Source organism: Cupressus sempervirens, chromosome 3 (genome assembly GCF_028749045.1).
Source record: "Cupressus sempervirens isolate cs-2001-9-10 chromosome 3, ASM2874904v1, whole genome shotgun sequence".
Taxonomy (NCBI): Eukaryota; Viridiplantae; Streptophyta; class Pinopsida; order Cupressales; family Cupressaceae; genus Cupressus; species Cupressus sempervirens.
In genome coordinates this window covers 1,056,175,849-1,056,202,263 of record NC_143120.1, presented here as the reverse complement: position 1 = coordinate 1,056,202,263, position 26,415 = coordinate 1,056,175,849, and the positions used below count along the sequence as shown (strand labels likewise).

Sequence of the window (26,415 nt, the reverse complement as noted above, 5' to 3'; positions counted from 1 at the left end):
CACGAAATGTAAGACCGACGGTCATACTAAGGGATCGTATCCGAAGAACCAATTCTGTGACATCTGTCAGATCATGGGCCATTCGACAAAAGACTGTCCTTTTAACATGAAGACAAGAGGATCTCCGCAGGTGTTTCTCACACAGGAGGCTTTCCTGTCGGGTAGTAGCGGAAACACGAATACCGCTGGTGCTACATTTGGAGGATACAGGAATAATAGCAGAGGGCTTCACAGGGACTTTATTCGAGAGGGCCATTGGCGTTGTATCATGGACGTCATCAAGACCAGGTTGACAGGTGCCACTCGAGCTTCAGATATCGCACTGCCACAGATTGTGTTTATGAATAGTATCATGCAGGGAGTGGTCTATGATTGGGCCTCAGTGCTTGTCGACAGAATGGAAGAATTCATGACGCTTCAGCACCGAACATTTTTTATGCCGCACCATGCCATCGGGTTGTTTTTAGAGGCAGCAGCTAATCAGATCCCTATGGATGGCTTTGAGGCTCCTCCACGGGGCAAGTTGGCAGACGGGGAGCCTCCCATATTCTACTGGCGACACCTGGATACAGGAGGGTCAGCTGCTGGACCCAGGAAAGTACTCCGCGAATTGGCCCTTTCCGAAGAAACAGATAGCGGGCAGGAGGGCACTTCAATGAGTGACGGGGCTGAATCTGGGGAAGAAGAGGAGAGCACATCGGCTGAAGTTGACGGAGAGACAGCAGGTGGTGGGCCTACATTCTTTACCCCGCCTCAGCTGTCAACCTCAGCGCACTTGACTACCTCTTCGACGGTCATTCCGGCCTTCGGTCAACGCCATGCCCCAGTTCTTATGACTCCTCCAGCGGAGGCAGATGTCCCACGGACAGTGGCTGAGGTGGTTCCGCACACAGTACCGGATACCGTCCCACAGATAGTTGCCGAGCCACTGCCGACAGCTGTAGCAGAAGTGGTTCCAGCTGCACCAACAAATGTCACTGTCGCAGAGCCACCACTACCACAGTCTGAGCCGCAGGTTCGGTTGGAGGTCATTGATTGTGACGCAGTGGTCACCGTTTCATCATCCTTTTTAGCAGAGGCCGAGTCAGCCCAGCCAGTACAGAAGATGAATATGGAGCTTGCGCGGGTCGAACAACCGGAGGTGATGGATAGAGCTAGTGAGTTCCTGAGGCAGCAGTTCCGACTCACTCCGGCGAACCGGGGTCCCTCCATTCAGTCTCCTGGGTGTTTCGAAACATGGCCGGCGGAACCCCAGCCTCAACCTCAGGAGGAGGGAATGCCACATGCCGTGGTTGCGCCAACAACACAGACGGCAGCACCGACTGTGGGCATGGCTCCCACTGACGAGGGGGGACACAGTGATGCTGAATGGTCATTGGAGGCTTTCGCCAAGGAGGACTATGGGTCAGATGAAGACAGGTGTCGGGATTACCTCAGGACTATGAAATCTGCATTAAAGAAGGGCCACGATGTGGCAATTCAGGCCCTGACTCGGCGGAGGGAATGGCACTTGATCAGAGCATATATCCGTGGGATTTGTCCTCGGCGATTCGAGACTTGCTTTATAGATAGGGGCTGGCCGGCAACGGAGACAGAGGAGATGCTGGCAGATTGGGCCACGGAGCCGGAATTGGGACCCATTGACACTCCTATGATGAAGTTGGCGCATGAGATTGTGGGACTGTACAAAGATGTTTACTACGGTCGTCAGCGTGCGGAGGCGAACAGAGTCGTAGCAGAGCAGTCATTGGCAGCTGAAACTGAGGCTAGACAGAAACTAGCCACCGACTTGACCGCCCAGCAGACAGCATGGGCCACAGAGCAGACAGCACTACTAGCAGATTTGGCAGCCGCGGTGCAGGACAGATGATGCCAAAGGGAAGAGGACGCATCCGTGGTTGCCAGAAAGAGTGAAGAATCGGCAGATAATGACAGAAATGGTGTGATCCGTGCATTTCTGTGTGGGTTGCGAAGTGTTAATTTGATCTTGGCGACGAGGGGCGCTGCCCCTCGACCCTGTCGGGGGCGTTGCCCCTTGGACCCCCAGTCGTGGCGGATATCAGTCGTGGGAGTCTGACCAGTTGAGAAGACTTGAAGTTGCTGCAGGCATGGACTTTCTGTGTACCAGAGGCAGTGGCAGCAAGTGTTGGCTGTAAGGCTGTCTTGGTGGATGCATAGAGAACTCGGGAGGAGCTGATCATCCAGTTGGAGGCAATACGGCGACACTTGGCTTAAGGTACCGAGGAATTGAAAACAGAGAAAGCAGCACAGGTGGCTATCAAGGTCAGCTTGAGGAGACAGTATTGTGTTAGCAGAGGCTACAGATGTAACGGGATGAATGTGGAAGTGATGTGACAGAAGCAGATTTCTCTTGTTGTAGTCACTCTGTTAATGTATTTTGTTTGTTAATTTGTCTCAGATATTTTGTCAGTCGTCAGAAGACGACTTTTCTTTTTGGGGGGGATGGTGTTAGCCGACTGGATGGTTCCGGCGGTATTTTGTATTCTGTAGCCGACAGTCCGGCGGTGTTTCTGTAGCCGACAGTCCGGCGGTATTTTGTATTCTGTAGCCGACGGTCCGGCGATGTTTCTGTAGCCGACGGTCCGGCGATGTTTCTGTAGCCGACGGTCTGGCGATGTTTTTGTAGCCGACGGTCCGGCAGTAAATAGTTTGTAACGGATAGAATAATTGTGGCCGACAGACTCCTTCGGGAAGGTTCGGCAGTAGTATTTATATCCTGTCCGGGATCATTGTAAATGATCATTCATCATTCATCTACTATTGCGAATATAATTCTGCTATTCTGCTATTATTGTCTGTATGTGTTGACTTCTTTACCTGTACGGTAAACATCTCTGTACTGCAGATTCCTATTGGAGTTCGGAAGTGTTTGCCATTTTGGAAGTGAAAGATCTTCCCTATTTGATTTGTGCGGTTTCAGTGGGATTCAATCCTCACCCTATTCCGTTGTTGCATTGTATTGCTTCATTCGAATTTGGAAGGCCGGATGCGCCATCATATTACGAATGATTATTGGTTCGATCTATTCTTTGTTTTGTGCACTTTCATTTCGTGTCTCTACTATTTTGTGGATTTCCGCATCATTCTATAGTTGTGTATGAGCGATATTGTTTCAATCGTCTTTTGTGCATCTCTCATCCATACATCTCCCTCAGCTCCATCTATGGCACTCCATAAACCCTTCAGTAGTCACCGTACTGTCCTCATAATACATCGTATGGCCAACTTGTGTTCACCATACGGCCTGTTTCGTGGCCAGTGATAAACCGTACGGCCTATTATTCTTGGTTACCATATGGTCTTCTCAGATACCGTACGGACTTCTAAACAACTGTACGCATATCCAACACTCCCGTATAGTTCTTGCTACATCTGTACGGCCATTTTCCTATTGTATCCGTACGGGCACCTCACCCATCCTCTTGCACATCATACAGCTCTGTTTCCTTAGCAGTACATCCTTCCAATGCAAATTACTAGTGACTGTACAACCATTCTAGGGTCTCTTGCAATACACCTATTGGGAATTAGCTGGTACATTACAGTGGTATTAGAGCTCTCTAATCTTGCCAACCTGTGGACGGTGAATAAGAGTTTATAGCCGAAAGAGAAGGACACATTCCGTTGATCGAATGGCTGACGAACGGGAACCGATAGGCGCTGAACTGGTGGCACTTCTGAGGGAACTTGCCTAGAATCAGGCACAGAACACGGATACGCAACGACTCATGGAGGAAACCCTCAAGAACTTGGTGGAGAACAAAATATCTGGAGATCAAAATGGACACAACGTGGACTCAGTATCGGGTAAACCGCACCCTCAGCTCACACGCTCTCAACCTTCCATGCCGACCTTCCCACCACGGACAGAAGCACATCACAGAGAGAGACTACCAACTTTCGAAGAGATAAGAGAGGATTGGAGAAATGCAAACCTTGAAGAAGACATTTCCTACAAAGATTACACAGATCTAAGAAAGAGACACTCAAGATGCAGAAACAGAGGAGGATACTTTAACAATGATCTCAAGAGAAAATTGAGTAAGGTGAATCTGTCTCCATTTGACGGATCGGGTTCCATTTCAACACAAGTGTGGGTGATGAAAGCCAATACATACTTCCAGCTAAATCCTATGCCAAAAGAAGAAGCAATCAAATTTGTTACGTTGCACTTAGAGGGAGTTGCACATGAATGGTGGCACCACGGCACTATCACACTAGGGCATGATCAAATAAAGACCTATGCGGAGTTTACGGAGAGATTAATAGAACGATTTGATGGGAAATATCCCGAGCTCAATTTCAAAGATCTGGCGCAACTGAGGCAAACTAGATCGGTAGACCAGTTCATTGCAAAATTTCGGAGTTTCCGTGTTGGTCACGGACATCTCTGGAAGGAGGTGGGTCATGCTCTTTATGGACAGGCTGGTAGAACCACCGAAGGATTGGGTGAAGGGATTCAATCCGTCAACCCTGTCGGAAGCGATCACTAAGGCAGGAAGCATGGCATTGTCGTCAGCATCATCCTCATCCTCTCGGAGTCACTCACATCCGAAACCACCGATGTTTCCGAGGGACAAACCTCCGCCCAAGAAGCCCTCATTGGATGAAGCATCCCGACAAGAACTCTAAAGGAAGAAGTTGTGCTTCAATTGCAAGAGGCCTTGGGAGCCTGGCCACCGATGCCTCGGGAAGGGGAAGATCCACTACATCGAGGTAGTGTCCGATGAAGAGGACTAACACAAACAAGAGGAAATGCCAGTGAAAGATATCCAACCTAGCAATGACACCAGCATGGCCAATTTAAACCGTACGGAGAGGATTGCCACCTTGGTACAGTGCAGGGGATCCATTGCATTGGCTGGCAGTCCAAGGTGCACAGCTTTCCATGTACGAGGTACCCTTCAAGGACAAAGGGTCACGGTGATGTTGGATAGCGAAGCTACTTTGAACTTCATAAACTTATCCTTGGTAAAGTGTAGAAGTCTTCCTATGGAAGCACACGCAGGCTTTCAGGTCAAGGTTGCCAGAGGGACTTTCCTACCCTGCACGCACCTTGTTCCTCAGTTGAGCATCACAATGGCGAATCACACGGTAACAGAGGACTTTTTCATAATGGATCTCACCAACATGGAAGTCATTCTTGGCAAACAGTGGATGAAGACGCTTGATGAGTACACTCAGAGTTTCAAGCGAATGGACTTCACTTTTGTGGTTGACGAGAAGAAGGTGGTCCTTCGAGGGATGACAAATGAAGGGCCGAAGGAAGTTTTCACACATCGGATGGAGGCAATCCTACGGCACGATGACGTTGCATGGGTTGCGCATTGTTTATCTCAGTGGAACCTATAGAGGGCCATCGAACACCTCCACAAGATAAAGAGCTTCAGGATATTTTAAGTAGGCATGAAAACGTTTTCATGGATATTCCACCTAGCATACCACCGCATCGGGGGTTTGAACACACAATAGAGTTGGAATCAGGGGCAAAACCAGTCATAACCACACTATACCGCCACCCCAAGAAATTCAAGGATGAGATCGAACGGACGATTCCGAAGTTGCTTGAGAAACGATGGATCTGTCCCAGTTCTAGCCCATTCACGTCATTTGTGGTGTTGGTCAAAAAGGACAGAACGATGCGCATGTGTGTGGACTATTGCGCACTGAACAAAAGGACAATAAAGAACAGGTACCCCATCCTGAGGATAGATGAGCTGCTGAATGAACAACATAGCGCGATCTATTTTTCAAAAATAGATCTTCATTCCGGATACCATCAAATCCGAATGAGGGAAGAGGATGTGGAGAAAACGGCTTTTGACTACAACTACGGACACTATGAGTTCCTAGTCATGCCGTTCAGTTTAACCATTGCACCTGCTACATTCCAATCGTGCATGAACCGCATCTTCAACAAACAGTTGCGTATCTATTGGTATTCTTTGATGATCTTATTTATAGCGGGACATGGGAGGAGCACCTGAAGCATCTAAATGAAGTTCTAAGTATCATGGAGGAACAGTCCATGTTCGCCAAACAATCCAAATGTGAGTTTGGTATGATAGAGATATTGTACTTGGGGCATGTCATCAGTCAATACGGTGTTCAAGTGCATCAGGAGAAGATTCAGACTATCCTCAACTGGCCTCCCCCAAAATCACTCACGGATCTGCGAGGGTTCTTTGAATTATGCAGTTACTACAAGAGATTTGTCAAAGGTTTTTCTCAGCTCAGTGCACCTTTAACAGATCTAACGAGGAAGGGGGCTTTCCAGCAGAACGAAGAAGCACAACTCACCTTTGATAAGCTAAAAGAGGCCATGAGCACTTGCCTGGTTCTTGCATTGCCTGACTTCACCCGACTGTTCATTTTGGAATGCGACGCATCTGGGGAAGGCATTGGAGCGGTTCTGATATAGGATAGACACCCCATCGCCTATGAGAGCAAGAAGCTTACACCAGCAAAACGCCTGTATTTCATCTATGACAAAGAAATGTTGGCCATTGTACATGCACTAACCAAGTTCCAGCAATATCTAGTAGGTGCCAAGTTTGTCATCCGTACGGATCACAACAATCTAAGATATTTCCTAGAGCAACGAGACTTGAACGAACGGCAGCAAAAAGGGGTAAACCAAGTTCAATCTTTTGATTTTGAAATTGAATATGTAAAAGGAAAGAACAATGTTGTTGCAGACGCCTTGTTCAGAAAACCCACCATCTACTCACTAGAACAGATCTCAGCGGACTGGAAGGCACAACTATTGGTAGAATATTCCAAGAATACGTTTGCCTGTGAGATAATGGATGGTCACATCCACGATGATCAGTATAGGGTGGTGAACGATATCATCTATTATAAAGATCAGATCTACTTAGTGCCAGAATCCAAACCGAAGCAAAAGATCCTGAAGGAAGTGCACGACTCCCCTCTGGCTGGACATCCCGGCTTCCTTAAGACTTTAAAAAGTATGCAGGAGAGATTTTCATGGAAGGGACTGAAAGGGGACGTGTTGCAACATGTGAGAGAATGTACAGTTTGCCAACAGAACAAATCCAAACACACCCTTCCTGTCGAACTGTTACAGCCTTTGTTCATTCCTGAACATAAGTGGAAAAGTGTATCAATGGACTTCATAACAGGTCTTCCCAAGGTGAATGGAAAGGACTGCATCTTCGTGGTGGTTGACAGATTGTCAAAGTAAGCTCACTTCTTCGCCATCCCCTCAGACCTTCAAGCTGCACAAGTCGCCGAACTGTTTTTCAGAGAAGTCTTTCGCCTACACAAGTTACCCCGAAACATCATCAATGATCAGGATGGACAATTCATCAATACCTTCTAGACAGAACTGTTTCGGATGGCAAGGACAAAATTATCACCGAGCACGAGTTACCACTCGCAGACAGATGGCCAAACGGAAATTGTGAACAAATGGCTCGAAGGCTACCTACGGAACTACGTCTTGGCACAACAACGCACGTGGGTAAAATAGATCCATCTCAAGGAGTATTTCTCCAATACCACGTATCACATGTCGATCGAAATGGCGTCGTTCAAAGCTCTGTACAGGCATGAACCCCTCTCCTTCATTGACATAGTTCTGGGCGACAGACGTGCTCCAAGGGTGAAGGATTGCCTTCAGGAGGGACAGGACATACTGAGGAGCTTGAAAGAAAACCTGCAATAGGCACAAAATCAACAGAAGGTGTACGCCGACAAACACCAGATAGAGAGGAATTTTGAAGTAGGCGATCTGGTCTATCTCTGGCTTCAGCCATACCGACAGTCTTCATTAAAGGGAATAGGAAAGGAGAAACTGAAGCCACGTTTTTATGGTCCCTATCGCATGATCCGTCACATTGGTGAGGTAGCATACGAACTGGACCTTCCGGATGGTAGCCTCATTCACAATGTCTTCCATGTTTCTTGTCTGAAGATGGCTATCGGGCAAAACGTCACAGTCACTACCGACCTTCCGCCACTCAGTGAGGAGGGGAAGCTCATTCTGGAACCTGTTGAGATTCTCGAAGTGCGTGAAAAGTTCCTGCAGAACTGCACCTTGAGAGAGTACTTCGTACATTGGCAACACCTACCATTGGACAACGCAACGTGGGAAGGCGAGCACATCCTCCAACACCTGGCATTGCACTTGCTTGAGGACAAGCAAATTTTGGGACGAGAGGATTGTAATGTCCCCGTTATAAAATAAATGATTTAATCTTTGTAATGGGCTGATTGATTTATTTTATCTCGGACCCATTTTATTTTGTTTTGTTTTCATAGTTTTTGTCGCATCGGCTAACTTTGTACACCCTCGGAAAGCTTTTCCCGACGAGTATTTAAGCACGGCTCGTTATAGTTCGTACGCATGCTTTTGATTATATTTCTCTGTACTGCAGATTCCTGTTTGAGTTTGGAAGTGTTCGCCATTTCGGAAGTGAAAGATCTTCCCTATTTGGCTTGTGCGGTTTTGGTGGGATTCAACCCTCACCCTATTTTGTTGTTGCATTGTACTGCTTCATTCGAATTTGGAAGGCGAAATGCACCATCATATTGCGAATGATTATTGGTTCGATCTATTCTTTGTTCTGTGCACTTTCATTTCGTGTCTCTACTATTTTGTGGATTTCCACATCATTCCGTAGTTGTGTATAAGCGATATTGTTTCAATCGTCTTCTGTGCATCTCTCATCCGTACGTCTCCCTCAACTCCATCTGCACCACTCCATACACCCTTCAGTAGTCACCATACTGTCCTCCTAATACATCATACAACCAACTTGTGTTCACCATACGGCCTATTTCGTGGTCAATGATAAACCGTATGGCCTATTATTCTTGGTTACGATACGGTCTTCTGAGATGGTCCTTATTTTAAAATCACAAGGAAAAATAACCAATATTGAATGATGGCATGCGATCACTAAGTATATGTAATGTCTTAAACAATATTCATCAAATGGGTGCAACAATAATCAAATTTAAGAAGTCTGATTGTTACAATTTTCCAATTGAATCCAAATGCTAAGTCTACATTAATCATAATCTGGACTGTAAAAAGAATAAATCATCTATGATTTTTTTATAATTATTGAAAATTAATAAAACCTGAATTTCGAGCCACCCATCCAATTCTCAGGCTGAGTCGGAATGAGTTTTCAAATTCACCTGTCTATTTCGAAGGGAAAGATCGCACTTGACTGGTTCCAATCCAGGTCCGTGCCCTCCTGCGATTTTTAAATCGTTTTTTTAATTTTCCAGTCCCACGCGGATGACCAAAAAATGATTGCGGGTGCTGACTATAGATCCTGCGGATTCGAATGATGGAGTTCGACTCCTGAATAAACTCCTAACCTGATTATTGAACGTCTTTTTATACTCCTGAAAGGGTCCCGATAATATGCGGAGACTGTAGGGAGACTTCCGAATCGAAATGAGGAAGTCATGACTTCCGCTTATTTATATCAGCTGATGGACGGAAGAACTGGTCTGAAAATTTCACAGTCTGCCCCGATCTATTTCGTCACTCCTTTCTGCTCACACTGCGATCTTCCAACAAGTTTATACCTTCCGCTGAGATGCCACTCTTAACGCGGGTTAAGCCGTCAGAGTACAGGTAAGACTGGGTAATGATCCGCTTGCAAATTCGACCAGCTACAAGTAATAAATGTGTCTCTAGTTCCCTTCAAATCCTCCAATTCGGCACTAGTTAATTCCTTCCTCCACTGTCAACAAACCACAAAATTTGGCCTTAGGCCATAGATTCCCGCCCTGATGAGATGACTGTAACGCCACCTCCTGTTTTGCAATAATTCAGGTGATATCTCACACCCTCAAAATTGCTTATCACTGGGAGTTTTCGTTCCCAAAGATAAATTGAGAATTTGCAGACCAAATGACTACAAATCGCTCCAGCTGAAGAAGAAGTAGAATAGACAAAACCGCTTGTCTCCAATGGGTGCCCCTTGCCCTCTATTTATTTACTTTTTGAGAAGCCGCTGGAAGCTTCCAGAACAACTTATTATAATGTATTTTATTATTAATTAACTTTATAAAATTAAATAAATAACTTTATAAAGTTAAAGTACAATCTCAATTCGACATTAAAACAAGTAGGCCCCACTTACTGGATAATAACTTTCTGAGAGCATGAATGTAATCATCTGTCAACAGAATGACTCTCTTTCCAAATCACTTGCCTACGAGAGTCAATGATAGGCAAATCCCCGGTAAAAGTTATGTCACTAGAAAGGGGACATGACAGTCCGCCCTTCCTGAAATTGCTTGTGCTCAAGCAATCTCAAAGCTGGATGCTGCAAAACTGTTTCATTTTCCCAAGTGGCATCTTCAACTAGAAGATCTTTCCATTTAACCAAATACTCTCTGATTACCCTTGTGCGGAGCTGTTTTTCCCTACTTTCCAAAATGAATTCCAACACTAAGATCAATTTCCCTTCACCATCCAAAGGGGGTAATACTGTAGAAGGTACCACATTCTGTCCCAGCGCCTTTTTGAGGCGCGACATACGGAACACATTATACGCTTTGCTATCTGCTGGAAGCTCAAGCTCATAAGCTAATTCCCCTATTCATCTAGTGATCCTGAAAGGCCCATAATATCTAGGCTTAAGCTTTTCTGACCCGCTTCTTTTAAGAGTGGATTGCTGAAAGGGCTGAAGCATGAGGTAAACCATGTCACCAACCTCAAAGCTTCTCTCAGTTCTCTTTTGATCTGCATATTGCTTATATTGATTCTGTGCCCGAGCAATATTATCCCGAAGAGTGCTAATAATGTCTTTACTCTCTTGAATCAAATCCCCGGCACATGGAACTCGGACATCCCCCATCAGCAAGTCAACAAAGCTCGGTGCATCATACCCATATAATGCTTGGAAAGGTGTCATCTGGATTGACATGTGAAAAGTGGTATTGTAACAATATTCACACAGATAAATCCATCTTACCCATGCCTTCTGCTGATCAGCCACGTAATTCCTCAAGTAGCCTTCCACCCACTTGTTTACTATCTTCGTGTGGTGATAACTAGTACTGGGTGTGAGCTCAGTGCCACATAATCGAAACACCTCCTTCCAGAAATGACTCAAGAATCTGCTATCCCTGTCACTGACAATACTACGGGGTATCCCATGTAACCTGAGAACCTCTCTAAAGAATACCTCAACTACCTATACTGTTGTATAAGTCGTGGTGATGGGAAAGAAGTGAGCATATTTCGTTAGTCTATCCACCACCACATAAATGCAATCACGTCCCTGAGCCTTGGGCAATCCTGTAATGAAATCCATGGATATGCATTCCTACTTCTGTCTCGGGATGGGAAGTGGCTGTAAGAGTCCTGCTGGGAAGGTGTGCTCCTGTTTATTCTGTTGACAAACAGAACACTCACGAACATACTGCAATACATCCTTCTTGAGTCCTTTCCATGTAAACCGTTCCCACACCTGTCTATATGTTTTAAAGTACCCGGGATGACCAGCTATGGGTGAATCATGAAGAGCCCACATAATAGACCATTTCACCTTCGATCCTGGGACTAAAAAGATTCTGCTCTTGTAAATGATCAAGTCATCCACAAGTGAATACCTAGTGTCAACAATTGTCCCATCAACTATCCCAGATGCCCAAGAGTCTCTAACATATTCTGCGACAATCAAATGCTTCCAATCCTCAGAGATCTCAATCATCGCATTAAGATGTGGCCTGCGTAACAAGGCGTCTACTACAACATTCTGAGTGCCTTTAACGTACGATATATCGAAGTCGTATGCCTGCAACTTACTCACCCATTTTTGCTGTCTATCATTGAGATATCTTTGCCCAAGAAAATGTCTCAAACTGTTGTGGTCAGTTTTTATACAAAACTTACCACCTACTAAATACTGCCTGAACTTAGCTAATGCATGCATGATAGCTAACATCTCCTTGTCGTAAATGCCGAATGATTTCTCTGGCCCACGGAGTTTCCTACTCTCATATGCAATAGGGTGTTTGTCCTGCATCAAAACAACCCCAATACCATCTCCTGAAGCATCACACTGAAGTTCAAATGGTTTCGAGAAATCGGGCAATGCTAGTACCGAGCATGAAGTCATGATCTCCTTAAATCTATCAAAACAAGCCTGTGATTTTGCTGTCCAAACAAAAGCTCCCTTTTTTAGCAAATCTGTCATAGGAGCCGCATGTCGCGAATATCCGCAAACAAATCTATGATAGAAGCCACATAAACCAAGGAATCCTCTCAGCTGGGTCAGGTTCTTAGGAATAGGCCACTCCACAATAGCACGAATCTTATCAAGATCCATCCGTACTCCTTCTCTACTGATATTATGACCTAAGTATAATAACTCGGTCATGCCCAAATCAAATTTGGACTCGTTGGCATACAAGGACTCTACCTGCAAGGTATCCAATACTGTCTCTAAATGCTCCATATGCTCACGCCATGTCCGACTGTATACCAAGATATCATCAAAGAAAACCAACACAAATTTCCTCAGCTGATGATGGAAGACCTTATTCATGGTGGACTGGAAAGTAGCTGGTGCATTGGTCAACCCGAATGGCATCACTACAAACTCAAAGTGTCCACAATGACATCTGAAGGCAGTCTTCTCTATGTCTTGTTCTCTGACTCTAATCTGGTGGTAACCCGATCTCAAGTCTATCTTGCTGAAGTAGCATGCCCCATGTAGTTCATCTATCAGCTCATCAATCCGTGGAATAGGATATCTATTCTTAATGGTCTTCTTATTCAACATTCTGTAATCAATGCACATCCGTAGAGAACCATCTTTCTTCTTTACCAAAACTACTGAAGAAGCAAAAGGAGACTTACTAGGTCTAATGTGTCCCATTGCAAGAAGCTCCTTGATGGTTTTTTCTATTTCGTCTTTGAGCCTCTTTGGATGCCTGTATGGAGTGATCACAACTGGTTTAGCACCTTCTTCTAATTCGATGATGTGCTCAATCCCTCTATCAGGTGGTGTACCAAGTGTTATATCGTTGAATACCTTACTATACTTTTCCCTTAATATCTGGATGTCTAGATGATATTCCGTCTTTTGTTGTTCATCCTCTGTAGCCATGAGAGTACACACAGCTGCCCATTTAATATCGTTATGCCTCACCAAGCTTTCCAATTTTCTGAGAGAAATAGTTCGGATATCACTATTCTTGATAGCTCTCAACACATGTTGCTTCCCATCTACCTCAAACTTGATCTCCATGTCCTTGAGACGGAAAGTGACCTCGCCCAATAAACGTAACCCATGCCATACCCAAAACGATATCCAAGTCGCCCATATTGACCACATGGTAATCTGTTTTAAACTCATAACTATTCAAACGTAAAGGCATGTCTCTGACCATTCTATTGCACTTAAGAGTGTATCCATCGGCAACCTGTACTCGGAGACCCTCAAACTCCTCTGTCTTGATTCCACGGCACTCAACCAATTGTGCATCAATGAAGTTGTGTGTGGCACCTGTATCAACCAATGTGATCACCTTCTGTCCTGCTAAAACACCACGTAACCTAAAAGATCCCTCCTGCTGAATACTAGAAAAACGGCCCTGCTGTAAATGTAACTCAATTTCTTCCTTTTGTTCTGAATTTCCTATTTCTCCTTCAGGTTCTGAACTACTGTGATCATCCTCATTTGCTACACTGTTGGAATCTAACCCTTCGTAATATGCCCACATAACTCTGTTGGCCTTTCCTTTAGGTCTCAGAGGACAATCATGGTCCCTGTCATATGGGCCTTTGCAATAGAAGCATAGTTTCTTTCTGCGCAAATCGTTTAATGCTTCTGCATCCAAGGGTGATTTTCCTTTGGTTTCAATACTCTTCCCTTTATTCTTATCAAACTTCTTATTGTCTCTGAAAGAAGTAGTACTCTTGGAAGTGAACCTACTAGAAGATGCTGTTAGCTCCATACTCCGCGCTTTCCTCATGGCCTCCTGAAGTGTTGGTGGATCAAATGCCTTAATCCACCCCTTAAGGGGTTCGGACAATCCTTCTCTGAATAGGATAACCAACCGTCTCTCAAACACATCCTGTACCATAACTGACAACCTCTGAAATTCACTAATATAAACCTCCAAATTGCCTGACTGTTTTAACTGAGCGAGGTCGCGAAAATAAATCTCTGGATCCTTTTTATCAAAACGTTCAACCAATCTATCCACAAAGTCCTGGTAAGATGTCACCTGGTTGTGCTGCAACGTAACCATCCCGTGCGACCACCAATCATGAGCTGCTCCCTCCAAATGCAAAGTGGCATATCTGATGGCATCTATCTCTGACATAGGCCTCAATGCCAAGAATGCATCAAACTTATGAACCCAAGCCTGTGCTGTCATCTGACCACTACCATCGAAAGATGGTAAAGTGAGTTTGCTAACAGCTCGCTGCAACTCACTATCATGACCTCCTCTAGACCTCCTATTCTGTCGGCTGCTCCTCATATGCTCTCTCCTTTGGTTCAGATAGCGATCAAAGTTCAATAGTTCACGCCAAAGTAACAAGAATCGGAATCGGATCGGAATCGGCAAGGCCGAATCGAATCGTGAATCGGCAATGAATCGGCAATGAATCGGCAAATTTGAAAAAACCCTTTAAATTTAAAGATTTTAACAATTTAAAACTTATTTCATGCGCCCTTTATTGAATATAACTTAAACACACTATAACATCATCAAATAGAAGTTAAAACTTAACATACATAAACATGGAACATAAAATCCATCACATATGTAACTATGTTATCTAAAATGTAAATTGTAGGCTAGCTGAAGTAAATAGAAATCAAATGATCACAATGATTTAAATCATAGAATGTATGTAAGATGATCCATAAGACATCAAATCATAAATGTATGTAAGAATCTAAGATGAAGATCCATGAAAGTTTGAAACATATGTCTATCAATGATTCAGTATCAATATCTGTAAACAAAATATAAAAACAAGGCTCCAGCTCAAGCCTCAGACTCATAGTCATCATCATCATCCTCAACATCATCCTGAAGCTCGGCTGCAGCCTCAGCCTCAGCCTCTGAGTATCCAGTCTGCCTAGTAGCAAGGCGTCTAATGTAGGTCCTAGAGGACTGCCGAGCCATATCTCCCGCATGTAAGATGTGCTCATGAACGTCGCTAGGGCCTGTGCCTGTGCGTGCACGTGTGCGTCTACCAATGCCTGAAGAACGTGCTCTAGCTGCCTCAACCTCTATATCCACCTGGTCAACCCACACACGGTCTTCCTCAGTGAAGACTGGATCCACAACCTCTGTGAGCCACTCTGATTCTGGATCAATCTCCTCTAGAATGATCGGAGAGGAGTCAGTGCCCAAAATCTGTCTGATCCTAAGACGGAGGTTGTAATGAACAAAGACAATATCATTCAACTTCTGCACTGTCAACCTGTTTCTCCTCTTCGAATGGATGTGCTCGAACATGGACCAACTGCGCTCACATCCAGAAGCGCTGCTTGGCTGACTCAGAATACGAATGGCAATTTTTTGAAGTTTTGGGGTTGTGGCCCCAAACATTTGCCACCATCTATCTGCAATAAGGGAAAAATTGAAAATAGAAACAATTAGTCTCATTTACAAATTACAAGTTAACTCTAAAATTACATAATCAACTTTAAGATTAGAATCTAGATTCATGAACATTGAATATATTATTTAATTTTTACCTGGCTGTAGTGTTGTCTGAGCATTTATGGCCATCCTGCTAGAGAAAAGTGGCCCCTCTTTATTGTTGAACTGGTCTAGCTCAACAATCGCAGCAGCGCTATCTTCATCGCTACTCAACCTCTGAATCACTGTGTATAAGCCAGTGAGAACCTCCGCATCCGCCTTGAACTCAGGACGGAAACGATATGCCGGATTCAGAAAGTAAGCTGCTGCATGGATGGGTCGATGGAGCTGATTCTGCCATCTCCTATCGATGATGTCCCAAATAGGGCCATACCTCTCCTGCACTCCTGCATATTGGGCTCTGATGGCCTCCTTGGCCCTATCCATGCCCTCATAAATGTAGCCCATAGAGGGCTTCTCCCCATCAGCAGTTCGTAGCAAAGCTACAAGGGGCTCAGTGACCTACATATAAAGTAAAACAAAAAACTTGAGTCAAAACTTAAATATAAAATAATATAACTTAAAGTAAAAGTAAAATACTAAATGTTAAATTGCAATAAATTTACCTGCAGGATTTCTCTAGCGGGTTTCCAAAAACCATCCTCATCAAATATGCAATCCGCCACATCTATCCCTACAGTGGTCGTAGCATAGGAAGAGGAAATCCACTCCCGCCCAACAAACATGCTCCTCAATTCATCCCTTGATGTCAACAAGGACTGCAAGGTGATGAAATTCGAGGCAAACCTCGTGATACCTGGGCGAGCTAACTCTTTTCCTTCTGTGTACTTCCTCATTGTGCTAAGGACAAATGAATGATTATAAATGAATTTGCATATGTTTTTTGCCCTTTCCACACATGACTTGACAAACTCAAGTTTGCCAATTTCCTCCAACATGAGGTCAATGCAATGTGCCGCACAAGGGGACCAAAATATGGTGGGGTGCCTCTCCATCAAAAGTTTACCTACAACAATTTTAAGTCAATTAGAAATTCAAATTTCAAAATTCAAATAAATTTATTTTCAAAACTTGAAAAGTTAAAAGTTTACCTGCAGCAACATAACTTGCTGCATTATCCGTCACCACCTGGATCACATTTTGTTCTCCCACCTCTGCTATGACTTCCTCAATAGCCTCACATAAGTATGTGGCATTTTTTACATGTGCGGAAGCATCAATGGATTTGATGAACATGGTATATCCTACAAGTAACAAAACAACGAATTAGAATATTAAAATTAAATGGATCATCAACAAATTAGCATTCAACAAATCAAAATTTACAATTATGTATGTAGGAAAGTAGAATGATCAATTACCTCCACAGGATACAAGAAAATTGAGGAGTGTTCTATTCCTCCTATCTGTCCAACCATCAGTCATGATGGTGCAACCCTTTGCAATCCACTCCTTTCGGTTCTCCTCGAGCTCAGCCCTCATGTCCTCTACCATCTCATCCAAGAGGTATCCGCTCAACTCAGCCTCAGTTGGGGCTTTAAACCCCGGACCACAAATAGCAACCGCGTCTATCATGTTCTGCCAATAAGGAGCCCTGTCACAAATAAAAATTTAGATGTCAAAGACTCAAATTATAAAACAAGTAAATATAATTAAAGTTTTACTTTTACTTTTAATTTTAACTTTAAAGAAAACAACGAAAAAAGAATCAATTACCTGGCTGCAATAAATGGAATGTTGCAAAAGTACCAAAATTTGCATATCTCCTTTCTGGCAGCATCATGAATTTCCTTGTTCAAACCCATGCCCTCAAGCGTGGGTTGGGAACCAGGAGTAGTGCGGGGCACAAAGTAACTATCCATTCTGTTTTTCCGCACTCTAGGCTGCAATAGGTTGGTGTGGGACTCTGTCTCAGTATGTGACCGACTAGCACCAGCACGAGCAGAAGAACTAGGATAAAAAGGAGGCCTAGAAGAACCCTCTCCAACACAACCTACAGATGCAGAAGCTGATGCAGATGCAGATGTGGATGCGGCTGCAGATGCGGATGCGGGAACATGGGAGCCAATACCCCTTAACCCTTCAAGTTGCATTTTCCTATTGGCTTTGTCTTTTTCAATTTTTTCTAATGCCATTAAGCAAGTGCGTTTTGCCTCAGGAGTTTGGTGAGTGCAAATTGTAACATCGTGTCCAGGTATAGCAGCAATGTGGTATTTCAATCTATAAATACCCCCAGAAGTTATTTTTTCTTTACAAAAAATACATTTTGTTTGATATTTGGTTCTTCCAGGAAACTCTTCGTTATATTTCCAACATTCATCTTTTCTACCCATTGCGAATTTGCAAAAAATGAAAGCAAAGGCTGCTGCAATAAAAATTTATATGTAAAATATCAAAGTTTGAAGCTAATAAAAGCTACAAAACAACAAACCCTAGTTTGCAACTTAGTAAAAATAAAGAACATTCAAGATCTAAACTAAAAATCTTGAAAACTATAAAAATTTAACAAAAAATGCATAATACACTAACATGCAAAAAAAAAAAGAGCACTTACCTCTTGCAAATGAGTTGAGGAGTGTTGAGATTGGCTCCCTAATGCTCCCAATGCAATTGATGGCCTCCACAAATGGATTGCTGATCTCTTTTGTGCTCTTTCTTCTTGCCGGTTAGAAACCTATGGCTTTTCTTTTCTCTTCTTCTCTCTCACTTTTCCTCTCTTCTACTCATGTTAAATAAATAGAAGGCCCTTTAGGGTTATAACAAAGAGAAATGGTCAAAAACAAAGTAAAAAAACCAAGCAATTTTTTAAAATTTTACAACTCTATACTTTATTGGCCGCGGGCGATTCCTGCCGATTTTTCTAGGCGATTCATGCGATTTTTTGCCTGAATCGCCTAAATCGGCGATTCAGGCGATTCACCTGAAGAAATCGGCAATGGCGATTTCCGACTCCAAAAAAATCGCCATTGCTGAATCTAATCGCCGAATCGCCGATTCAGGCGATTTTATGGCGATTCTCGTTACTCTGGTTCACGCACATGCGGGGGTAATGCTTGCCATTCAGCAGTAGCAGCTCTGAGATCATCCTGAAAATCATCCGGCAATTCATCTTCCCCTATCTCCTGAGCCTCCTCCCTTAGGAAAGTGGGTCGAGTAGGCCTATTTGTTGTCCATGATCTGCGCCTAGGAGCACCCTGTGAGCTTGCCACACTTCTATTATCATGATCAGGTGTACCTCTACCTTGTTCCTGAATCCTGGGTTGAACAACTCTCTCCATTATGGTAGTCAGAGCTTGTAGTGACTGAGCTATTTCTTGCTGTCCGGTAGTCATGATTCTGTAAAACTCTCTGGTTTCATCATCATCAACTCTGGGAAATCTAGGGGGACTCTGTGACTGTCTTTCACCCATATCTCTGCCCTTAAATATTGTTCTCCTGCGAATATAATATCTGGAATATGGTTGCATAAAAATATTCTACCCAACAAGATGGCAGGAATACTGCTCTGATACCACTGAGATGGTCCTTATTTTAAAACCACAAGGAAAAATAACCAATACTGAATGATGGCATGCAATCACTAAGTATATGTAATGTCTTAAACAATATTCATCAAATGGGTGCAACAATAATCAAATTTAAGAAGTCTGATTGTTACAATTTTCTAATTGAATCCAAATGCTAAGTCTGCATTAATCATAATCTGGACTGTAAAAAGAACAAATCATCTATAATTTTTTTATAATTATTGAAAATTAATAAAACCTGAATTTCAAGCCACCCATGCAATTCTCAGGCTGAGTCGGAATGAGTTTTCAAATTCGCCTCTGTCTGTTTCTAAGGGAAAGATCGCACTTGACTGGTTCCAATCCAGGCCCGTGCCCTCCTGCGATTTTTAAATCGTTTTTTTAATTTTCCAGTCCCACGCGGATGACCAAAAAATGACTACGGGTGTTGACTGTAGATCCTGTGGATTCGAATGATGGAGTTCGACTCCTGAATAAACTCCCGACATGATTATTGAACGTCTTTTTATACTCCTGAAAGGATCCCGATAATATGCGGAGACTGTAGGGAGACTTCCGAATCGAAATGAGGAAGTCACAACTTCCGCTTATTTATATCGGCTAATGGACGGAAGAACTGGTCTAAAAATTTCACAGTCTGCCCCGATCTATTCCGTCACTCCTTTCTGCTCACACTGCGATCTTCCAACAAGTTTATACCTTCCGCTGAAATGCCACTCCTGACGCGGGTTAAGCCGTCAGAGTACAGGTAAGACTGGGTAATGATCCGCTTGCAAATTCGACCAGGTACAGGTAATAAATGTGTCTCCAATTCCCTTCAAATCCTCCAATTCGGCACTAGTCAATTCCTTCCTCCAATGTCAACAAACCACAAAATTTGGCCTTAGGCCACAGATTCCCGCCCTGATGAGATTACTGTAACACCACCTCCTGTTTTGCAATAATTCAGGTGATATCTCACACCCTCAAAATTGCTTATCAATGGGAGTTTTCGTTCCCAAAGATAAATTGAGAATTTGCAGACCAAATGACTACAAATCGCTCCAGGTGAAGAAGAAGTAGAATCCACAAAACCGCTTGTCTCCAATGGGTGCCCCCTACCCTCTATTTATTTACTTTTTGAGAAGCCGCTGGAAGCTTCTAGAACAACTTATTATAATAACTTATTATAATGTATTTTATTATTAATTAACTTTATAAAATTAAATAAATAACTTTATAAAGTTAAAGTACAATCTCAGTTCGACATTAAAACAAGTAGGCCCCACTTACTGGATAATAACTTTCTGAGAGCATGAATGTAATCATCTGTCAACAGAATGACTCTCTTTCCAAATCACTTGCCTACGAGAGTCAATGATAGGCAAATCCCCGGTAAAAGTTATGTCACTAGAAAGGGGACATGACATCTTCTCAAATACTGTCTGGACTTCTAAACAACCGTACGCATATCCAACATTCTTGTACAATTCCTACTGCATCCGTACATTTCCTGTTGTATCCATACGAGCATCTCACCCATCCTCATGCACACCCTACGGCTCTATTTCCTTAGCCGTGCATCCTTCTAGTGCAAATTACTAGTGACCGTATGACCATTCTAGGGTCTCCTACAATACGCCTATTGGGAATTAGCTGGTATATTACATCAACCTTTTTCACCTTAATCAAATATTACAATGTCCATTGTTACTTTTACCATCAAGATGATACATTCAACAATCATGAGCAGGCATGATACTGGACCCTCCCATCGCAAGTATTTATGTTAGAATGACTGATTGATAAGTTTCAGCTTTAGATCACATCTCTTGCTCCATTTCCCCAATACTTATGATCCACAAGCTTCCAGTCAATGGACTGCGCCAAGATTTCAACAATGGATAAGGAATTTATTTTACTATTGGTATATTATATTGTATTATAATAAATGATTAGATTATATATATATATATATATATATATATATATATATATATATAAATTAATTTTGAAAGAGGAATATATACACTATTTTTAAATGTTTTTTTAATAATGAACCCAAACCCCATTTTAAAATTTTGCCATACCGCCAGACCAGTTGCACGAATCCATATCTGACCCCGTACCCAAAAGGGCAACTTAACTTGCATGCAATAGCCTTGCATGAAGTGTACTGTCATAAACGTGAAACACTTGATTTGCATTTATCATTTCCAACCCCCTTCACATGCATAGGGCCCCTCAACATGCAATGCACATGCATGCAAGCACCTTCATGCATAGGCATCGCTATCACATGGAGCCTACCAATCATAGTTAACTCTTCCACCATAATAACCAATCACATACACATCATAATCAATCCTGCGCTAAGATTGCATCATTATTTGTCATATCACTTCTGACAAGACAAATTACCGCCACTTTAGCCTCCTAGTGGGATCCACTAAGTGGGATGGCTACCTCCACAAATGTAGCTTACATGTCATAGAATCACCTCCATATAGGATACCACCTAAACCGGTAGGCCTCACAAAAAGACAAGACATTAGTAGGCAAATAACATAATTAAAAAGATTCAAATGCCATTATTATTATACAAAATATCAAATCTATATTCAAATATGTATATTTTTTTAATTCTTTGCAAAGACACATATGTATGCACGTACATGTGTATGTATATATTTTTGTGTCCATATACATACAGACATACATACATATAGCTATACCCCAAGGAAAAAAACAGTTGTATCAGCACACCGAAACCCCATACTCATACTTGACCCCATGCCAAAACCAGCAACTTAGGAATAAATCAATCAAGATCCATTGAGTAGCTATTTATCCGTCACTGTCCAAAATCCATGACATGTTCCACATTACTATGCTAACGAATTATGATGTTACCCATCTAATGTAGTAAAACATACAAGTACAAGGGAAAAAGAGGCTAAAGCTCAAACCAGTTTAAATCTTGGACCATCATAGTCTTAACCAAAAAAGGGATATGTAGCAAGTATTGGTACGATGGGACCAAATGTGCAAGTGTAAAGGAAGATAATTTACATGGCTGCACCATCTTAATTTGTTCTTATTGAACTCAACATTGATATTACTTGACCACTATATTGGTATCTTATTGGGAGGGGAATGTGCTATATCACCTTGTAAATTGTTTCCTCATTATTAAAGTTTAAGCTAGATGTACATGGATATGATGATTTATGGAATGTAAACGCACATCAATTAGTACCTTGACATTTTATATAAATGTTATAACATTGATTATTGCTAATTTCATTTTCAGCAATTTAGATACATAATACTAATTAATCCATTTGGTTGCTAGTGCCAAAACCACAAAAGACCATGTTTAGGAGTGGTAAGCAATCTAGGAACTTAATAGAGGTTGTTTCATGTTCATCCAATCTCCATACTACTTGATCACAAGAGATCATCAAGACCACATACTCGCTATTGTTTGTCAGCTGACTTTCTTTCCTTGATTGATAACTAATCAGAGTGGTTAAATTATCATTTTTTGAAGGCTTTGGTGCTTGTGTTGACTATATCAATTGATGTTGCATGATTATTTTTATTGTTTCCTATCATCACAAAATATTCAAATTCTTTTAAATTGGTACCCACCATTTTGTTTCACTTGCTTTTTTTCTAGCTTACGGTTTTTTTGGTTTTTCCTTGTTTTGCTCTTTTGCATTTTCTCCCATGCTCACCTTTCCTTCATTGCCTTTAGCATTCCCCAAGTTTTCCATGGCTTTGTTAGGTTTAAGCTCGTAGATGCATTCTCCTTGAATATCCATCTTTAATTCAACCCTAGTATTTGGTTACTTTTCATCATGGATTTCGAATTTTATGTACTCAAGAAAAATTTGTGGAAGAATTCAACATGATTTGTCACTGATTCCTCTAGCTAATTTTTGCTATAAGTTGGTGAGTACTGAATCATGTCTAAGATTAGAGAAACCAAATACAATATATATTCTGCCTTAAGATTAACATGTGCAAAACACACATTCAAGACATCAAATTGGTCCTGGTTCAGCATCATTACTCCTTGGAATTTCAACCTAGAGTGACACCTTAAACAAGAAATTTGGAAGAGAAAATTGATTATCTCAAAAAGTAGATTGTTTCTTCTAAAACTTGCACTTCGGTAAATAGAACCTTCATTAGATGTAAATGAATCTGTGGTTGTGTTACCTTTCAACTGTTTATGATATGCACGTTTTGGAGGAGAAATTGCCAAGTTGTGAAGAGAGCTAAGCTAATATCTCAAATCCTTCTAAATTGCAATATACATATGCAAATATGGAAAGCAAGAACATTATTTGATAGTGTTATATTGCAAAAATGGTAAATTTTGCAACAAGTAAATATTGTCAGGAATAGAATCGATTAGGAAAATGAGTCAAAATCTAGGGCAATAATGAAATGCAGCTCGATCTACTTCGGGCAAGCAATGCATGGAAAAGACATTTTTAGCCATGAATACATTTCAACAAGCTCCTAGCACCTTGTACTATTCATTGAGACAACTACAGGTTGAGGTCAGCCATAGAACAGTGCATAGACCTAAGCAATCCCCTAGCTATCACCTAGAACATAGAACAACCCCATCTGACCATGTTAATGACATAAGGTCGCCCCTATACGCACTACAAAAATTGCTAAAATATCAACCTGTATATTAACCCAATCGATGTAAAGCGAGTGGTTGAGAATGAGAGATTCCAGGTGCAACACGTCATTCTCACATGCTCTTAAGACACCTTCTAGAACTAAAAGGAGCACATAATCATTGTCCACATATTCTGTTAAATTATGGACTCAAGCCCATAATTTTGTCTCAATCTGACGGCAACATACTATGCAGATATATTAAGGACCCAAGATCCCCTTGTGTTCTAGACAACTCTAGCCAACTGTTTATTCATTACAGTCCATTTAAGTGTGGCCCAGTAGTAAGTATTGGGACACTTATGGCAAAGATGACCCAAGCTCAAAACAGCAAGACAATTCCCTATGGGATCTCTTATATGACATGAATTGGCTCTCAGTCTTTCAGGAGCTCATAAGGCTGTTGGCTTCTCCACAGTTCAATACTGGCTACAATTTTATTGTAACTTAAAGGACCCCATCAAAGATAATGAATGCGCCATTCACCCTAAACAAAAAGAGAGAATGAAATGAGGGGTTCTGCAGTGAACATTAGGTAAATTGTTGGTTTGATGTTTAATGTGGTTCAGGGAACACCAATTAAGTGCAAAAACTATTAAGCTTAAAAGACATTTGAAAAAGCCCAATTCATCGTGTTGAATATCAATATTAATGTTTGTTGTATATGTTAAGCCGTGATACTTTCAATTGGCAGCAAGGAAAGACAAAGAATTAATTGATAATAAATTTCTCCAAAATAGACAAATATAGCAACTCAAACAATTTTTTAATTGAAATTATACCTGATCAAGGAGAAAGTAATGCTTCATAGACCGCAATCTAGCCATAAGATCATACTGCACCACCAATAAGCATTAATCGAAGTCAGCCACATTCAGTGACCAGTCAGTCTCAAATTAAAGTGCTATAATCAATCTCAAATCTTCTTACCTTATGAGTAATTAGATTTAAAAGCTCAGCACTCGCAAAGTTATATGCTATATTTATGCATTCTAGATACCGGCGGTCTGAACCTGAATTAGTCAGTTTTGCATTTTCAGAGAAGGGAACCTGTAACAGCCTAAACAAAGTTAACTTTGGCATTTCAGATAAATGTTTTCATCTTAATATTCTTGTAGAAGAAACCAAAGACCAGAGTTCCATAAGCACACCTGAACACTATGTCCACACTCCCTCAAAACATTTAAATATTTGCCAGTTGTCAAAATTGTTTCTGCTGAATTCAAGAGAAAGCTAGGAATACCAGGCTTGAGGCTGTAACGTTGTTGCCAGTATTTAGCATTGCAATCTTCAGTAAGACTCTCCTATAAGAAATGTCAACAAATTGTTTAGATCCTACTACAGCACACAAGGCTGTAAAATTCAAAATATGGTTTTTGTTATCAATACTTTTTGCAAAGTCTTGTCCTCGGCAATAAAAAATTCACCATATGGATCATCAATTACTCCTTCATAGACCCACCTGCAAATAAAAGTGTATAAAAACGTAACACAACCCAGTCAAAATTTAAATAAATTATTTCGTCTGTAAAAACAAGATCCAAAGAGGCATTTCTTAAAGATGTAATATAAAATTGAGAACAAGAGTTTAACACATTTATAACAAGCGTTAGTGCTAGAATCTGCCATTACCTTTCTAGAATGCCAAGGTATGCAGCACTAGCATATTGTGATAGCTTTTCAAGTAAGGACCTTGCGGCATTGTCACCAGCCATAGCTGCAGCCTTTCATTGAAAATAAATCATTACCAAAAATTGAAACCTATCAATTGTACAATTTTCAAAAGAGTCCAATTATTTACGTAGATTCTCTCAAACATGTACTCTTAATAAAGCATTCTGCTAAATATTTTGTCCATAGCAACAATGGTAATTTTTGGAAGTAATCAGCAAACCAAAAGAGACTTTTTCAAAAAATTGCAATTTGAACAAGAAAAACTAAAGTTAGGGTTGGATTGACGGTTGGTCTTTACAAAGATAAAATCGAAAACAATAGTATTCAATTTATGATTTTGAAAACATTACTTAAGCATCAAAAACTGTTATAAATCAGATTAGATACCATAAATTCAAAACTCATGACTTTTGCAGATATAGTCAAGAAGAATTCAGATATAATCAAGAAAAATTGCAATGAAGCCACAGGAAACAGTTTAGGACAAATTATTCAGAAATTTGTAAGTTTGTCCAACGAAATAAATGGCTGGTGGTTTGAGTGTAATTTATTTGCAATTTATGATATGCTGGTTATATCTATTAGAAGCCAATTTGTGGACTTGTCCCTGAAATATTATATGATGTCCAAATCTCTTCTAATGAATCTAATTAAAAACAGAAAGGCTACGAATAGAGTTGCAAGAAAGGAGAAAATTATTGACCTCAAATGGACAACGATAAATTTAAAAATAAATAAAAAGGAATGAAAAATCTTTTTAAAATAATTCTAGAACACTAGTGCTTCAACAGCACAATGGCCTCATCTCCAAATAATATATACAATTCCTTTACAAAATCTTGTGTACATTTGCTAAGTATAGGAAAACTACAAGCGAGATAAT

At 41.5% G+C, this 26,415-nt stretch overlaps 2 protein-coding genes across 5 annotated transcripts in view; both read right to left on the bottom strand.

Annotated features, from left to right (window-relative positions):
- LOC149570374 (Spc97 / Spc98 family of spindle pole body (SBP) component) overlaps positions 1 to 26,415 on the bottom strand; it is a 224,000-nt gene that overhangs the window by 67,509 nt on the left and 130,076 nt on the right. For both annotated transcript variants that reach the window (XM_089823022.1, XM_089823021.1), the window contains 5 exons: positions 25,491 to 25,582; positions 25,248 to 25,320; positions 25,010 to 25,162; positions 24,789 to 24,908; positions 24,641 to 24,694 (listed from right to left, as the gene is read on the bottom strand). In XM_089823022.1, coding sequence (XP_089679148.1) covers positions 24,641 to 24,694; positions 24,789 to 24,908; positions 25,010 to 25,162; positions 25,248 to 25,320; positions 25,491 to 25,582 — 492 coding nt within the window. The remainder of the gene's footprint in view (positions 1 to 24,640; positions 24,695 to 24,788; positions 24,909 to 25,009; positions 25,163 to 25,247; positions 25,321 to 25,490; positions 25,583 to 26,415) is intronic.
- Positions 14,848 to 18,511, bottom strand: LOC149570375 (uncharacterized). Of its 3 annotated transcripts, none has more exons than XM_089823018.1 (7): positions 18,203 to 18,511; positions 17,365 to 18,013; positions 17,010 to 17,242; positions 16,740 to 16,892; positions 16,254 to 16,654; positions 15,744 to 16,149; positions 14,848 to 15,608 (listed from the first exon to the last, which is right to left on the bottom strand). In XM_089823018.1, exons 2-7 carry the CDS (start codon positions 17,979 to 17,981, stop codon positions 15,025 to 15,027), a joined length of 2,394 nt encoding a protein of 797 aa, XP_089679144.1. In that variant the 5' UTR covers positions 17,982 to 18,013; positions 18,203 to 18,511; the 3' UTR covers positions 14,848 to 15,024. The 3 variants fall into 3 exon arrangements, with proteins under 3 accessions (XP_089679144.1, XP_089679146.1, XP_089679143.1); XM_089823020.1 differs by having other exon boundaries at positions 17,365 to 18,010; XM_089823017.1 differs by lacking the exon at positions 18,203 to 18,511 and having other exon boundaries at positions 17,365 to 18,194.